This window comes from Leuresthes tenuis, unplaced genomic scaffold (genome assembly GCF_036924035.1).
Source record: "Leuresthes tenuis unplaced genomic scaffold, fLeuTen1.0.hap1 SCAF_20, whole genome shotgun sequence".
NCBI lineage: Eukaryota > Metazoa > Chordata > Actinopteri > Atheriniformes > Atherinopsidae > Leuresthes > Leuresthes tenuis.
This window is the reverse complement of record NW_027325374.1, coordinates 1,308,378-1,325,010: the sequence shown is the minus strand read 5'-3', so window position 1 is coordinate 1,325,010 and position 16,633 is coordinate 1,308,378. Positions and strand designations below refer to the sequence as shown.

The window sequence follows — 16,633 nt, the reverse complement described above, 5'->3', positions numbered from 1 at the left end:
GGTCCACCAACCAACCATGAGGGCTCCTGAACTCTGTGGAGCTACTTTTATGAGGGTAGAACGACCTGCAGACTTCATATCACTGGAGATATCGTGATAGGACGTAAGAATGTGAATTTAATTCATATGAACTCAGCAGAAGGTGCTTCTGTGTTTGTTTGAAGTCATTTTTACTGCGTCAGAAATGTCCGGTTTAATCAGGAACAAATGCAAATCTCAGATGCTGCAGTTCCTCATCAGCTGGTGAAAAGCTCATTATCTGAAGCAAACTGAGACCTTTAACCTTCTGTTTAAATCATTGCAAAAAGCCTGAACCCAGCTGAGTTCTACCAGTTGGTTTATGGCAACAATGACTTCCACAAATTCTGAGCTCCTGCAGCAGGAAGGTTTAAAAATGTTTTTAAACCTGAACAGAAGTGAAGACGACAAAGTAAACAGCTGATGAGCTCCGAGCAGGAAGCTGACAACCAGCCGGGAGATGATGGAGACCAGGAGAGGGGAAAGGAGGAGAACTTTTAGCTCGCAGCGGGGGACCTGAAGGAAAGAAATCAAACTTTTGGATCAGTTCCTTCAGAGCTCGTGTTTCTCACTTCTTCAGATTTGTTCACTGTGGATTTCCTGATCAGTCAGGATGCAGCTGGAGGTTCCAGCAGCTGGAGGTTCCAGCAGCTGGAGGTTCCAGCAGCTGGAGGTTACAGCAGCTGGAGGTTACAGCAGCTGGAGGTGGAGGTTCCAGCAGCTGGAGGTTCCAGCAGCTGGAGGTTCCAGCAGCTGGAGGTTCCAGCAGCTGGAGGTTACAGCAGCTGGAGGTTACAGCAGCTGGAGGTGGAGGTTACAGCAGCTGGAGGTTACAGCAGCTGGAGGTTACAGCAGCTGGAGGTTACAGCAGCTGGAGGTTACAGCAGCTGGAGGTGGAGGTTCCAGCAGCTGGAGGTTCCAGCAGCTGGAGGTTACAGCAGCTGGAGGTTCCAGCAGCCGGAGGTTACAGCAGCCGGAGGTTACAGCAGCCGGAGGTTACAGCAGCTGGAGGTTACAGAAGCTGGAGGTGGAGGTTCCAGCAGCTGGAGGTGGAGGTTCCAGCAGCTGGAGGTGGAGGTTCCAGCAGCTGGAGGTGGAGGTTCCAGCAGCTGGAGGTGGAGGTTCCAGCAGCTGGAGGTTCCAGCAGCTGGAGGTGGAGGTTCCAGCAGCTGGAGGTGGAGGTTCCAGCAGCTGGAGGTGGAGGTTCCAGCAGCTGGAGGTGGAGGTTACAGCAGCTGGAGGTTACAGCAGCTGGAGGTGGAGGTTCCAGCAGCTGGAGGTTCCAGTTCCCATCACGCTGCTGCCTCCTCCTGACGCCCAGAATTCCAAACTCCATCCTGGTTATACTGGGAAATGTTTTCAATGGACCTGTGACGTCGGAAGCAGCAAAGCCACAAATATAAGACAATTTCCATCTCTGAGCCCCCCACAGAGAAGATGCATGAAGACGACAGCTTCCTCCAAATCAAAGGCACAAACCGTTACTTCTTCTTCCCGTGTCCACATAACGAGACGCCAGCTTTGCTCCGATCATCTTTTTTAAAACTACAACTTATCCACTTTTTAAACTAACAGGTATTAACATTAAATAAGTTTCAGTGTCGACCAACATCTTCAGTGGTGTGGAGATCCAGGAGGAGTGGAGGCAGGGCGGCGAGCTGCAGACCGCCGCCGGCCTCAGTGGCTCTTTGGTTTGGGGAGGCGGGACGACCCGGAGGTGAAGGTCATCGCTCTGAGCTTCTCCCTTGCAGCGGCGTTGCTGTCGGGGTCGGGAGGTGCCGGCGGCTGCCTGGATGACCTCGTTTTGGGTGAATTGGGGGCGGAGCTAGAGGTGTGAGGCAGCAAGAGGCGGAGCTTGGAGGGCTGTGGAGCCGGCAGGAATCTGCTGGAGGTTCCTCTCCTGTCGCCGCTCTCCTCCTCCCCCCTCCTGTGAATTTTCAGCCCCCATCTTCCTCTCTGGGCCGTGCGGTCGGTGGCGTCGGGTTTAAGCGGGTGGAGAAATCTGTCAGCAGGTGTTTCAGGCTGGGCGGAGTTACCTGGAGGCGAAGCTTGAGTCGGCGGTGCAGCTGGGTCTGTCAGTGGTTCCTGGTCTTCCTGCCTGGAGGAGTGAAGTATCTGTGACTGAAACACAGAGGGAAACAGAAATGAGCTGCAGCAGAAACGCTTTGACCTGACAGAATTAAATCTTTGTGTCTTTGTTAGAAAATGTTGGAGCAGAAAAGGAGAAAAGAGGCTGTTTGAGATGGAGGGAAAACGAGATTCTTTCAGATGATTGGTGAGAGAAGCTGCTTTTGAACTGTGTCGTTTCCTTTGATCTATATCTGTGTTAGACTCAGATCACGTAAACGATGACATTTAGACTGGATGACAACATCTGTGGACAGGGAGAAAAGGCTGAGCTGTGCCAAAGGACACAAGAAGTGGACTGAAAATCAGTGGCAACAGGTCTTATGGAGGGATGAATCCTCCCCAGAGCCCGGACCTCAACATTATTGAAGCAGTGTGGGATCATCTGACAGAGAACGGAACAAAAGGCAGCCCACATCCAAAGAAGAGCTTTGGGATGTCCTTCAAGAAGCCTGGAGAACTATTCCTGAAGACTCCTTAAAGAAATGACAGAAAGCTTGTCTCAGAGGGTTCAGGCTGTGTTGGAGAATAAAGGAGCTCAGACCAGAGATTCACTTTAAAGCTGCTGAGAACTGAGAAAAACTCTGTTTCTGCCTCAGATTCTGGGTTTATGTTCATGTTTGATCATGTTTCAGTGAATCTCTGCAGCTGCTTCCTGTTTTACTGGCTTTAAATAAATAAATTAAGAATTCTATAAGACTTTTGCACAGTATTGCATCTCATTAGGAGACAGCAGTGTGCAAATTAAAGATGGTGTCCCACAAGGCTTAATTCTGGGGCTTTTTTGTTCTCCATTTCCACAGATCGAACAGTTTCTTCTGTGACTTTGTAGCTGATTTCCAAGCTGCATTCAATGCTGATATAATTTAAAATCATAATATTATCAAACAATATTGGCCAGAGCTGCTTTAATTTGTTTTATTGATTGTGTCCTTTTAATTCTTTATATTTCATCCAAACTTCTTACTGCATCCTTCTTTGCATGGAATATTCTGTAAGTCATCCCTCTTCTCATTACTCTGCCAGCTGGTTCTTCATTTTTAAACAGTTCTCATTAGTTCACTTAAGACCTTGTCACATGTTCTTAAAGCCTGGGCTGATTTGCCTTTGTTGTGAAAGTGTGAAAAGTGCAGGGGGGGGGGTAAGCCTCTGATAAGCCTCTGAGACGGCAGGGGAGGTGGTAACCGAGCTGAAAAGGGCATCATGGAACACATCAGTCTAACCAGCAGTGCTGTCGTCAGTCAGCTGACTCTGTAACGCTGCTCACTGATGCAGGGCTAAGGTGACATGAAGGAACTTTACTTTGCTAATGAGTTGGGTTTATTAGGAACTTTGTCACTTTATCATAATATTATTTAGCTGGTTATTTATAATTATCATATTTCAGATATCTGATGGGATCTCAAAGGGGACACAACACCAGAGCCGTAACATCGGTGCTTACTTCGCACACGTTTGTCCTGATCAGTGAACAGACTGTGGCACTTCATTGATATTGCCACCATTTTTTCGCTCTTATTCTTCCTGTGAAACAGATTAATGGCGTGCAGATGAGAGCAGGCTGCTGCAGCCAATCATTAGCTTTCTGATTCCATACTAATTGATTCTTATCAATCAAAACAACATTAAGTTGTGCAGACAGAAGCAGCCAAACTGGAACTTTTACAGTCATTAGATTCAGTAAAAGCTCCTGCCCTGTCCAGCAGGGGGCAGCAAAGAGGCACAAAAATGTTCTCAGCAGAACATCCAGCTGTGCAGTGCAGGGTGAAGGATGCATTCACAGGTAAACACTGACACCTGGTGGTGGGTAGCGGAACTGCAGCCCGTCTACCTGTCCCCCCCTTCCCACCTCCCTCTGGGACATTTTGTCTTCAAATGTGTCCATCCCTCATAATTAATGCATGACAGGAAATCAGAGAAGGGCAGAGAGAAACAGGCGGTATAGAGAGGAAACTGAGCTGGAAAGGAAGGAAGACGTAAACTTCGTGTTCTCCACCACATACAAGCTCTGCTTCTCCGATGACTTACAGGAAGTCCCCACAATAAAACTCATTTTTATTAGAAAGTACTGATCTGACCAAACGGCCCCTCCCCCAGCTTCTTTGCTGCCTCCTCATTGCCCCCCTGAGGCTCATTAAATGAATAATATCACTCCACTGCACCATCACTTATCCTATAATCATGACAATAATGCGTGAAGTGGTAGCAGTTACTCTGAATATCAGCAGAAGAATAACGGAGTTATATTTCTGAACACAGAAGAAGAGAATAATGCAGCTTCCTGTAAACGCTCCTGTGGTTATTACGCTGCAGACCATCACGGCTCGAGTGGTTCTGCTGACTTACAGGATTTAAAGCAGAACTGGTATGAATCCACTTTCTGAGGTGAGATGGTCTTTGTTGACCCTCAATCAGATATTCAAATGGTCCACAGATGTCTAGCTTCAAACTGTGATGAATTAAGTCCAAAAGGGAAAGTTTCCTCAATGTTAAGCTGTTCATTAAGCATCCAGTTAAACCCAGATTCCACCAGGACTGGCAGCATGAGACGACTTTATTACTTTATTATTACTTCATTTATATCACAACTTGAGTTTGGAAATCATGATAAAATGGATAAAAAGCCTTAAAACATGTAAAAAATGCACAAAGTCTGTTCAGCTGTAAACATACGAAGACATTTTTGATGAAATCTGGTTTACACGAAGACTTCCTGTCACCACATTTAATGTTCCATGTAAAATGTTATAAATATGGAAATATTCAGGCTGCCGACACGATGCTTCCAGAGCATTAAGAAGACCAGCTGAACCCATAGATGTGAAATAACATTCAGCCTCCTGCTGTAACACTAAAGAGAAACGGGTTCATATCTGATGGGAGGGGGGGCTACATCCAGGCTTACACACTAATAATAACAGCAATCGTTTAACTTGATTTATGAAGCTTTAACTTCAGCAGGTAATTCACCTGTTTCTGTTTTCCTGGAGAAGTCTCAGCTAAACGCCAACGTCTAAAATATTCTGTTCAGTTGTTTTTCATATGACCGTCTCACACGGTCACCGACAGAGCAGCACCTTAGCCAGCGTTTACAACCTAAAGGGATGATGTGCATCTGAGTATGTGAGAAATCAAGAATCCTGAAGAGATTGCTGACCAATCAGAGCAGGCTGAGTGTTTTGGGAGGGGCTGATCTACAGAAAACATGTGCAGCTAACAGCTAGCAGCTAATCGCTAGCAGCTAACCACTAACCGCTAACAGCTAACCGCTAGCAGCTAACAGCTAACCGCTAGCAGCTAACAGTTAACCGCTAGCAGCTAACCGCTAGCAGCTAACAGTTAACCGCTAGCAGCTAACCGCTAACAGCTAGCAGCTAACAGTTAACCGCTAGCAGCTAACCGCTAACAGCTAACCGTTAGCAGCTAACCGCTAGCAGCTAACAGTGAGCTGTCTCCTGTGAACTTTGAGCAAAGGTGACATGTTTGACTGAACAGATGCTGAATCAGAGTCTTTGTAATTTACTCATTGAGGCATTAAAGTCCCAGATACTTCCAAACTAAACTGTTTTTGGCAAAGTTCTTAAGAAAAATGCCAAAAGGTATTAAAGAGATATCCTAAATTAGCCAATTATACACCAGTTTTTTCCTGCTTTAACAAGTAAAGATGTGTCTGACGGGTTAAAGCCGTGCTGGTTATTTTATATTCGTCAGTTTCACAACTTCAGACTCATTTTTCTCTGCCGTCTCCTAAAATCGGTGCACTTTATTTGACCTTCCCTCCTCCACTTATTTCCTGAATAAATGGGCATCACAGACTATAATTTTATTTGCAGCAGGGAAGCTGGAAACATAATTTAGTTGGAAAGTCACTTAACCATCCCTGGAACAGAAGTCATGCCCTTGAGGATCAGACGTCTCATCCTTTCTCCCTCCTGGCTCCATCACTCTCATTCTCACATCTGTGGTTCTCAATAAAACTGACTAATAAAGGATGCTGTGTCTCCAGAAGCTTTCCTCCATTGCTCAGTCACTGCTGAGAGCTCAACCAAACAGGTAAAACCTGACTGTCTTTGTCCTGAATCACTGAACAGCTCAGCTGGATTTGGTTAGTTTCTGCTGCAGAGAAGTTCATCCGAGTTATCTTCAGAACAGATTCCGTAGCATCGATGTTACGACGTTTAAAACGACTTCAGCATCCTGAGCTCAGAGAGGAAGACGTTATTTGAAGCTGTGGGAGTGTCTGACAGGGATTTGTTCACGGGCTTAAGGTTTTCACAGCTGTTGAAGTCTCACATTATCACATCACAGAAGAGGATAAAACAGTTTAAACCCTCTTCTGCTGCTAATTTATTCCCCCGCTCAATGGCTGACACGATAACCATCACAGGAACGCCTTCAAAGGGAAAGTCCGAGCTTTCGGTGAAGCAGCAGAAATATCTGCAGCATTTCAGTTAATCTGCACAGGAGGATTTAAGCTACTGTACAGCTCCTGTGATGTGGAGCATAATCATCCAAAAACAGCTTCAGTGGGGTCAGCTCAGTCACAATCAGGACATCAGGAGTGAAGTCATCACCTGCAGAGCTGGTCTGAGATCTGTTCAGCTGCAGAGGTCTGAACAAGCTGCTGTGAGCCTTCAGAGAGATCCGCTCATCTCTGGACTCTGGGTTCAGTTTGTCCCGTCAGTAAGGGGCAGTTAAACTGGTCTGAGATCTGTTACCCAGCTGGTCTGAGATCTGTTGCCCAGCTGGTCTGAGATCTGTTACCCAGCTGGTCTGAGATCTGTTACCCAGCTGGTCTGAGATCTGTTGCCCAGCTGGTCTGAGATCTGTAGCCCAGCTGGTCTGAGATCTGTAGCCCAGCTGGTCAGAGATCTGTAGCCCAGCTGGTCTGAGATCTGTAGCCCAGCTGGTCAGAGATCTGTAGCCCAGCTGGTCTGAGATCTGTTACCCAGCTGGTCTGAGATCTGTTGCCCAGCTGGTCTGAGATCTGTTACCCAGCTGGTCTGAGATCTGTTACCCAGCTGGTCTGAGATCTGTTACCCAGCTGGTCTGAGATCTGTTGCCCAGCTGGTCTGAGATCTGTAGCCCAGCTGGTCAGAGATCTGTAGCCCAGCTGGTCTGAGATCTGTTACCCAGCTGGTCTGAGATCTGTTGCCCAGCTGGTCTGAGCTGGTCTGAGATCTGTTGCCCAGCTGGTCTGAGATCTGTTACCCAGCTGGTCTGAGATCTGTAGCCCAGCTGGTCTGAGATCTAACTTTACGATCTTTTCATTTGTAAAGAAAATACATTTTGTGATGATTCTGCTGAGTTGTCTCGTTATCTTCTATCAAACTGAGGCAGCTCACCTGTTTTCTACCTGTTTTCTACCTGTTTTCTGCATGTTTTCTACCTGTTTTCTGCATGTTTTCTACCTGTTTTCTACCTGTTTTCTGCATGTTTTCTGCATGTTTTCTACATGTTTTCTACCTGTTTTCTACCTGTTTTCTGCATGTTTTCTGCACGTTTTCTACATGTTTTCTACCTGTTTTCTACCTGTTTTCTGCATGTTTTCTGCATGTTTTCTACATGTTTTCTACATGTTTTCTGCATGTTTTCTACCTGATTTCTACCTGTTTTCTACCTGTTTTCTGCATGTTTTCTGCATGTTTTCTACATGTTTTATACCTGTTTTATACCTGTTTTCTACATGTTTTCTACCTGTTTTCTACCTGTTTTCTACCTGTTTTCTACATGTTTTCTGCATGTTTTCTACATGTTTTCTGCATGTTTTCTACATCTTTTCTATCTGTTTTCTACATGTTTTCTGCATGTTTTCTACCTGTTTTCTACCTGTTTTCTACATGTTTTCTGCATCCAGAGGCTGGAGCAGAAAATAACCAACAAATAAGACAAAAGCAGAAGGCAAAGAGCCGGGGAGCAGCCAGGAGGTCGAGAGCGTGACAGACAGGGGGGAAGAACTCAGGAAACGAGGGTAAAGACACAGTTTAGGAGGATAAAGGGGTTGCTACCGTACCACGCCGTGTCACTGAAGTAAAGCACTAGAGTTTCCACTCCTGGACGAAGGCGTGGAGGAGAAAAAACACACAGTTAGAGGAAAAAGGTGGATTTCTGATGTGAAACAGATTAACAGTCGTTGTGAAAATAAGGAGCACGAACTGATGAGGAGGGAGAAAACAACAGGTGAGAGGGAGAGGTGGAATAAAAACAACTTTAAGCCATTTAAATCATGCTCCTGCTCCCACAGATATTAAAATAACCTCCAGTTCAGCTTCAGTTCAGCTGCTGCTTTTAATTCTGAACGTCACATTCAGGCCGGTCTGCTGCAGAGGTTCTGCCTCCTCTGACCTTTTGCTCTTTCGCTGCTTTGAATGTCGGATTTTACATCAGAAATTCAAGGTTTCAGTTCCTTCACTCAGAAAAAATAAGTGAAGGACGCTAAGAACTAAAGATTTCTATACCTTCATAAGAAGAGTGTTACATTTGGCTCAACCCCTTCATGGTAAATGGCATAAGAATCATCTAAAAACATGGAGCTTTGAGGTAAAACATGCAGAAAACGCCTGAAAAGGAGCATTTAGCGAGCCGACAGGAGGTTAATTCCACCAAATTCAACCAAACTTTGGCCTCTGCAGCAGTGAAACTGTCATTTCTCATGCATTTTAATGCAAAATGTGTCTGGAAAAATTAGCCTTTTTTACATAAAATAACAGTATTTGATCCTCTTTGGAACAGAACCTACAAATAAGGACGTTTCCAAACAAATGATCAACAGAGAAACTCACGTTTTACGGTCATTTTCACCCCAAACAGAGCAAGACAGCTGCAGAAACAGCTGATCGATGGTGAGTAACCTGTTCTGAACTTATTCAGAACATTTCTGTCCAAAAGCAGAAATGAAGCAAAACCTTTTTGGCTGAAGTGAAGGGTGCTGACACCTAAAAATAAAAAATAAGGGTCTCACAGGAGCCTTAGAAAGCTCCAACAATGATTCCTTTTCTAACGGGATGAAGCTGATAGTTAGGGATGGCTCAGGTGAGCCTGAAACATCCCATAGTTAAGCTGCAATAGGCTTAGACTGCTGGGGGGACCTCATCTGTCACACCTTTCCTCACTTTGCTCTCTTTTTCCCCCTGTTTAATTTCTCAAATGATTTTATGTCCATGTGACATTATTGTGGTTATTAACTTGTGTTTCCCTGTTCCAGCAGGTATCCTTTGAATGGTGTTATGGTGTTTTTCCCCCCTCTTTTCCCTCTTTTCTGTCTTCTCAAACCCCAGCTGGTCGAGGCGGATGGCCACCCTTCCTGGTTCTGGTTCTGCCAGAGGTTTCTTCCTGGTTCTGCCAGAGGTTTCTTCCTGGTTCTGGTTCTGCCAGAGGCTTCTTCCTGGTTCTGCCAGAGGTTTCTTCCTGGTTCTGGTTCAGCCAGAGGTTTCTTCCTGGTTCTGCCAGAGGTTTCTTCCTGGTTCTGGTTCTGCCAGAGGTTTCTTCCTGGTTCTGGTTCTGCCAGAGGTTTCTTCCTGGTTCTGGTTCTGCCAGAGGTTTCTTCCTGGTTCTGGTTCTGCCAGAGGTTTCTTCCTGGTTCTGCCAGAGGTTTCTTCCTGGTTCTGGTTCTGCCAGAGGTTTCTTCCTGGTTCTGGTTCTGCCAGAGGTTTCTTCCTGGTTCTGGTTCTGCCAGAGGTTTCTTCCTGGTTCTGGTTCTGCCAGAGGTTTCTTCCTGGTTCTGCCAGAGGTTTCTTCCTGGTTCTGGTTCTGCCAGAGGTTTCTTCCTGGTTCTGGTTCTGCCAGAGGTTTCTTCCTGGTTCTGGTTCTGCCAGAGGTTTCTTCCTGGTTCTGGTTCTGCCAGAGGTTTCTTCCTGTTAAAGGGAGTCGTTCCTTTCCACAGTCCCTCAGGCTCAGGACGGGAGATTGGACTGAAGACAAGTTTCGGTCCAATCTGTTGGTTTCCTTAGCTCGGATATTATTTTTGAATTGGCTCCATATGAATTAATTGGATTATGATTACAATGAATTGAATTCCAATTGGCTTGAATTGAACTATATTATTTAAGTGCCTTGAGATGACGATTGTTGTAATCTGGCGCTTTATAAATAAAACTGAATTGAATTGAATTGAATTTTCAGCCCGAGATCAGAGTTGAAGAACAAATCTTTTCTGAAGGTTTTCACAGGACCTGAACGGAAAAGAAAAAGACTCTGAACAGATCAATCAAAGATCAACACCAAGACACCAGATCTATTGATAGATGTTCAATAAATGGTTTCCAATCTGTTCCAAAGAGGATCAAACGTCCCAATACTTCAGACTTTGATCCGAAAACTGGATGAATCTTTATCCTCTAAAGCAGAAGGTGAGCATCTCCAACCATGAGGGAAGATAAAGAGACGAGGACAGGCTGGTTATTCAGGGGCTGGTCATGCGACTCACTTTTTCTAGCCAGGTGGGAGGGAATGCTGGGTTTGGGCCTCCCCCCGTAAGGCCTGGAGCGCTGATACTGCCAGGGTGGAGAGAGGAAAGGAACAGGAGGAAAAGCCTGAGAGACACAGACGGGAACAGGAAGAAACACAGAAGGTGTTGATCCAGGAAAAGATCAAAGGCCGGGTGGAAAATTAAAGCTTAAAACACAGAATATCTGAACCACAAACTGAGGAACCAAAGTAAAAGGCAAACCCAGCCGGAGCAAAAGTAAGTGCACCTAAAATATGGACAGAACAGTTCATACATTTAACAGCACCTCAAGTCATGAATTTAATTTGATAAAGGTGTTCCACAAGGCTCTGTACGAGCTCCTCTGACACTGGCCACATTCGGCATGTTCAGCCATAACATTATGACCACCAACAGGTGCTGTGAGAAACCCAGATTATGGAATAAATGAGGCAGCAGGCGAACACTCTGTGCTTAAAGCTGAGAGAGCAGAAGGATAAGGGTCTGAAAAGCTTTAACAACCAAACTGTGATGGGAACCCGGTCGGGTCACAGCATCTCCATACCTGCAGCTCTTCTGGGACCTTCTGGTCTGCGGCGGTCAGGACCTCACAGCATCGTGACTAAAGCTCCGAACTCACCAGAAGACTGAGAAAAGACTCTGAAAGACCATCAGCTCACAGCTAAAGACTAGAGTTTAGAGTTTTTAGTCCCAGACTAAAGATTTTACAAACACTGTGAATCTTGTAGGGTCACTATTTTCTTAAAGACTACAACTGGATTTTTTAGTTTTTTTCCCATCATGCTCAGCAGAAGTTTAACAAACATGGAGGAGAAGCAGCTTCTAGCTGCAGCTGCTCTGGTCTGTGCAGTGGTTTGTAGTGAAAAACCCAACAAAAAGAAGAGAAAACGCCACAGAATATGTGCACAGACCGTCCATTTTCACCTGCTGGTCGCTTGTTCTTCTACGTCCGCCGACATGTTTGTTATTTCCTGTTTCTGATGCTGTCAGAGCTCATCTATTGGCTGTTGATTGTGTTACGTCACTGCGAGCTGCGATGATATTAAACACGTTTGATATGAGCTGAAGACGAGGGAGAGACTGCAGATTACCGCCTTAAAATCAACACAGATTACCACCTTAAACTGAACGATGGAGATGACGGGAGTGAGCCGAGACTCCAGTTAGACTCCTAAAGACTCCAGTTAGACTCCTAAAGACTCCAGTTAGACTCCAGTTAGACTCCAGTTAGACTCCTAAAGACTCCTAAAGACTCCTAAAGACTCCTAAAGACTCCTAAAGACTCCTAAAGACTCCTAAAGACTCCTAAAGACTCCAGTTAGACTCCTAAAGACTCCTAAAGACTCCAGTTAGACTCCAGTTAGACTCCAGTTAGACTCCTAAAGACTCCTAAAGACTCCTAAAGACTCCTAAAGACTCCTAAAGACTCCTAAAGACTCCTAAAGACTCCTAAAGACTCCTAAAGACTCCTAAAGACTCCAGTTAGACTCCAGTTAGACTCCAGTTAGACTCCAGTTAGACTCCAGTAGACTCCTAAAGACTCCTAAAGACTCCTAAAGACTCCAGTTAGACTCCTAAAGACTCCTAAAGACTCCTAAAGACTCCTAAAGACTCCTAAAGACTCCAGTAGACTCCTAAAGACTCCTAAAGACTCCAGTTAGACCCCTAAAGACTCCAGTTAGACTCCTAAAGACTCCAGTTAGACTCCTAAAGACTCCAGTTAGACTCCTAAAGACTCCAGTTAGACTCCTAAAGACTCCAGTTAGACCCCTAAAGACTCCTAAAGACTCCAGTTAGACTCCTAAAGACTCCAGTTAGACTCCTAAAGACTCCAGTTAGACTCCAGTTAGACTCCTAAAGACTCCAGTTAGACTCCTAAAGACTCCAGTTAGACTCCTAAAGACCCCTAAAGACTCCTAAAGACTCCAGTTAGACCCCTAAAGACTCCTAAAGACTCCAGTTAGACTCCTAAAGACTCCAGTTAGACTCCTAAAGACTCCAGTTAGACTCCTAAAGACTCCAGTTAGACTCCTAAAGACTCCAGTTAGACTCCTAAAGACTCCAGTTAGACTCCTAAAGGCTCCAGTTAGACCCCTAAAGACTCCAGTTAGACTCCTAAAGACTCCAGTTAGACTCCTAAAGACTCCAGTTAGACTCCAGTTAGACTCCAGTTAGACTCCAGTTAGACTCCAGTTAGACTCCTAAAGACTCCAGTTAGACTCCTAAAGACTCCAGTTAGACTCCTAAAGACCCCTAAAGACTCCAGTTAGACCCCTAAAGACTCCAGTTAGACTCCTAAAGACTCCAGTTAGACTCCTAAAGACTCAGTTTTCAGTCTGGGGCTGTGGAAATCGTTTGGTGTGAGCCCAGCATTAGTGATGCACATGGGAAATGGAGGCTGACCCCTGATGTCTGATCTAATAGAAGAACTGCAGTTCAAATAGCTGATGAAGTCAAAGCTGTAAAACAGTTTGTTGTTTATTCAGCTGAGATGCAGGCCCACTATGACCCGTGTCCACCACGGATATACCGACAGTGGGTAGCGGACCAATAGAAATGGACCAAAGGAGGAAAGTGGTCTGGTCCGATGAATCCGGTTTCACCTCAGGTGACGGCCGGGTCCGAGTGTGTTGCTTACCTGGGAAAGACGTGACACCAGGGGAAGAGCAGCCGGCGGGGGCAGTGTGATGCTGGGGGAAATGTTCTGCTGGGAAACCTCAGGTCCCAACATCCATGTGGACGTGACCTTTGACATGAACTACCTCCCTACAGCTGGCCTCTTTCAGCAGGATCATACAACCTGCCACACTGGAAGATCTCCACATTCTCCAGATGTCAGTCCAATCAAACATCTGGATGTGCTGAACAAACAGGTCTGATCCAGGGAGCAAAGGGGGGGCATGCTCAATATTAGGCATAATCAGCTCAGACTACAGATGAATCTCGGCAGCTTTAACCTGCTGAAGTATTTCCAGCCAGTTTATCTCGAAAACTTTCCAGGAAAACTTTGGCCTTCAGCTGCTGGCGAGAAAAGAAAAAGAGCCATGACTTCCAAAAGGTGACAGAGGTTCTAAAAGCCTTTAGTCCACTGACGTTTGACTGCAGAACAACAGTTCTGTACGATAACACGACTGACTCATGTCGGTTCGGTAGCTGAGGAGCTGCTGCCATCAGACAGAAGGAGAAACGAGTTTATCAGTGTGACCTGACCAGGATTTAACCAGGTAGATTAAACGCTGTCAGACATTCGTTTTAACCACGATCAGAGAAGGTTCCAGCAGCTGCTGACACAAAGGCTTCATCAGTGAGTCAGGCGGGTTCAAAGGTTGGCGAGCGCGGTCTGCTGAGAGCTCGAGTTGCTTCAAAGGACAGAAGACAAAGGGAAATGGTAGAAAAGGGAGAATTAATGCCAGAAAGGATTCATTCTGCTGGTATTATGAAGATGGGAGGCTTTAAAGAAGGCCGATCAGAGCTGAGAAGCTGGTTTTAAAGTTCAGTTTTTCTATTATTACTTTAACTTTTGTCGTTTTCTAATAAATATTCTGATCGGTCCTGTTTTGAGAAGCAGAAAATGAAATAAAATGTTTGGCTGTGTGCTCCAGTTTGGGCTGGGATGCGTGTTTCCTCACCGCCGGCGCCCTCCACGGCGTCTGCGAGGCCACACTTTCGCTCTCCCGGACACTGGTCTGGGTGTGCTGATCCATCCTCTCCGGCGCCTTCTGACAGCAACACCTGGTGGTTGCCGTGGGAACAGCCTGCACAAGGAGAGGCACAGGTGATCAGCTGTCCTCTGCGAACAGGTTGTTGCTGATGATGTCACACACGCACCAGCTGCAGGGTGAGCTGTGCGATGGTTCGGTCGCGGCTCCTCAGCTCCTCTCTCAGCTGCTGAACCTCCTGCAGGAGAACCTGCACCTGCACACACAGACATGGCGGTTGAACAGATGCATTCTGGGAGATGCGGGAGGACAGTACCGCTGCGACCCTGACCTGCGAGTCGGAGCTGTGGGACGACTGGTTGGTCTCTGGACTCAGAGTGTCTGCGGTCAGCGTGTCGTCGTCCTCCTCCTGAACACAACACGCGTTAAATGTTGTTGGAGAAGAAAACAGAAGAAGAAGAAGTGGAATATGTTGTATGAAATTCAGCTGAAACAAACTGATCCCTCCTTCTTTTAAATCTGGCTGTCGCCTTAAACAAACTGAGATGTTGTTCACATCCCTCTTTGTGGTGTTTTAGGTGTTTTAGTTTGTGAGATGGATGAAGCCATTCACTGGAACACAGAAAACTAAGTCAATGTTTGTCCTGCTTCTGCAGCTCAGCCGAAACGCTCCTTCAGGATAAATAAACAATGGCTGATTCTGGTGAATCTTTACTGACATAAAAACTCTTTTTCTGAAGACTCCAACATTAAAAAAAGCATCGGATTGTGTGCACGAACCATCTGAAGAAACTGTAATGTGCAAAACTATGAAACCCGTCTTACCTGCAACAGTAACCTCTGCAGGAATTCCAGCTGTGACCGGACTGCAGAGCAGTCCTCAGCCAGTTCCTCAACATCCAGACCCGGAGTCCCAGGAGACAAGCAGGCTGACCTGCAGGGAGAAGGGAGGTCAGGTTCTGATGCACAGGGTCAACATTACACAACCACACAAGAGAACGGGCCTTTAGCATAATGAAGTGTCAGCTTTGATCTGAACAGGTGTGTCACAACTCTCCTAACTGGTCTCCTAACTGGTCTCCTAACTGGTCTCCTAACTGGTCTCCTAACTGGTATCCTAACTGGTTTCCTAACTGGTTTCCTAACTGGTCTCCTAACTGGTCTCCTAACTGGTCTCCTAACTGGTTTCCTAACTGGTCTCCTAACTGGTCTCCTAACTGGTCTCCTAACTGGTTTCCTAACTGGTCTCCTAACTGGTTTCCTAACTGGTCTCCTAACTGGTCTCCTAACTGGTCTCCTAACTGGTTTCCTAACTGGTCTCCTAACTGGTCTCCTAACTGGTATCCTAACTGGTATCCTAACTGGTCTCCTAACTGGTCTCCTAACTGGTCTCCTAACTGGTATCCTAACTGGTTTCCTAACTGGTTTCCTAACTGCTCTCCTAACTGGTCTCCTAACTGGTTTCCTAACTGGTCTCCTAACTGGTCTCCTAACTGGTCTCCTAACTGGTTTCCTAACTGGTCTCCTAACTGGCCTCCTAACTGGTCTCCTAACTGGTCTCCTAACTGGTCTCCTTACTGGTCTCCTAACTGGTCTCCTAACTGGTCTCCTAACTGGCCTCCTTACTAGTCTCCTAACTGGTCTCCTAACTGGTTTCCTAACCGGTCTCCTAACTGGTCTCCTTACTGGCCTCCTTACTAGTCTCCTAACTGGTCTCCTAACTGGTTTCCTAACTGGTCTCCTAACTGGTCTCCTAACTGGTCTCCTAACTGGTTTCCTAACTGGTCTCCTAACTGGTCTCCTAACTGGTCTCCTAACTGGTTTCCTAACTGGTCTCCTAACTGGTTTCCTAACTGGTCTCCTAACTGGTCTCCTAACTGGTTTCCTAACTGGTCTCCTAACTGGTCTCCTAACTGGTATCCTAACTGGTATCCTAACTGGTCTCCTAACTGGTCTCCTAACTGGTCTCCTAACTGGTATCCTAACTGGTTTCCTAACTGGTTTCCTAACTGCTCTCCTAACTGGTCTCCTAACTGGTTTCCTAACTGGTCTCCTAACTGGTCTCCTAACTGGTCTCCTAACTGGTTTCCTAACTGGTCTCCTAACTGGCCTCCTAACTGGTCTCCTAACTGGTCTCCTAACTGGTCTCCTTACTGGTCTCCTAACTGGTCTCCTAACTGGTCTCCTAACTGGCCTCCTTACTAGTCTCCTAACTGGTCTCCTAACTGGTTTCCTAACCGGTCTCCTAACTGGTCTCCTTACTGGTCTCCTAACTGGTCTCCTAACTGGTCTCCTAACTGGCCTCCTTACTAGTCTCCTAACTGGTTTCCTAACTGGTCTCCTAACCGGTTTCCTAACTGGTCTCCTAACTGGTCTCCTAACT

The 16,633-nt window shown here is 46.1% G+C and overlaps 1 protein-coding gene across 1 annotated transcript in view; it reads right to left on the bottom strand.

Moving 5' to 3' along the window:
* Positions 1-1,146: 1,146 nt before the first annotated feature.
* ccser2b (coiled-coil serine-rich protein 2b) overlaps positions 1,147-16,633 on the bottom strand; it is a 54,550-nt gene continuing 39,063 nt past the window's right edge. The window contains exons 10-14 of the mRNA XM_072373704.1: positions 15,076-15,184; positions 14,582-14,659; positions 14,420-14,506; positions 14,221-14,346; positions 1,147-2,139 (exon numbers count right to left, since the gene is read on the bottom strand). Of these exons, the coding sequence (XP_072229805.1) occupies positions 1,696-2,139; positions 14,221-14,346; positions 14,420-14,506; positions 14,582-14,659; positions 15,076-15,184 (844 nt within the window). The 3' untranslated portion in view covers positions 1,147-1,695. The remainder of the gene's footprint in view (positions 2,140-14,220; positions 14,347-14,419; positions 14,507-14,581; positions 14,660-15,075; positions 15,185-16,633) is intronic.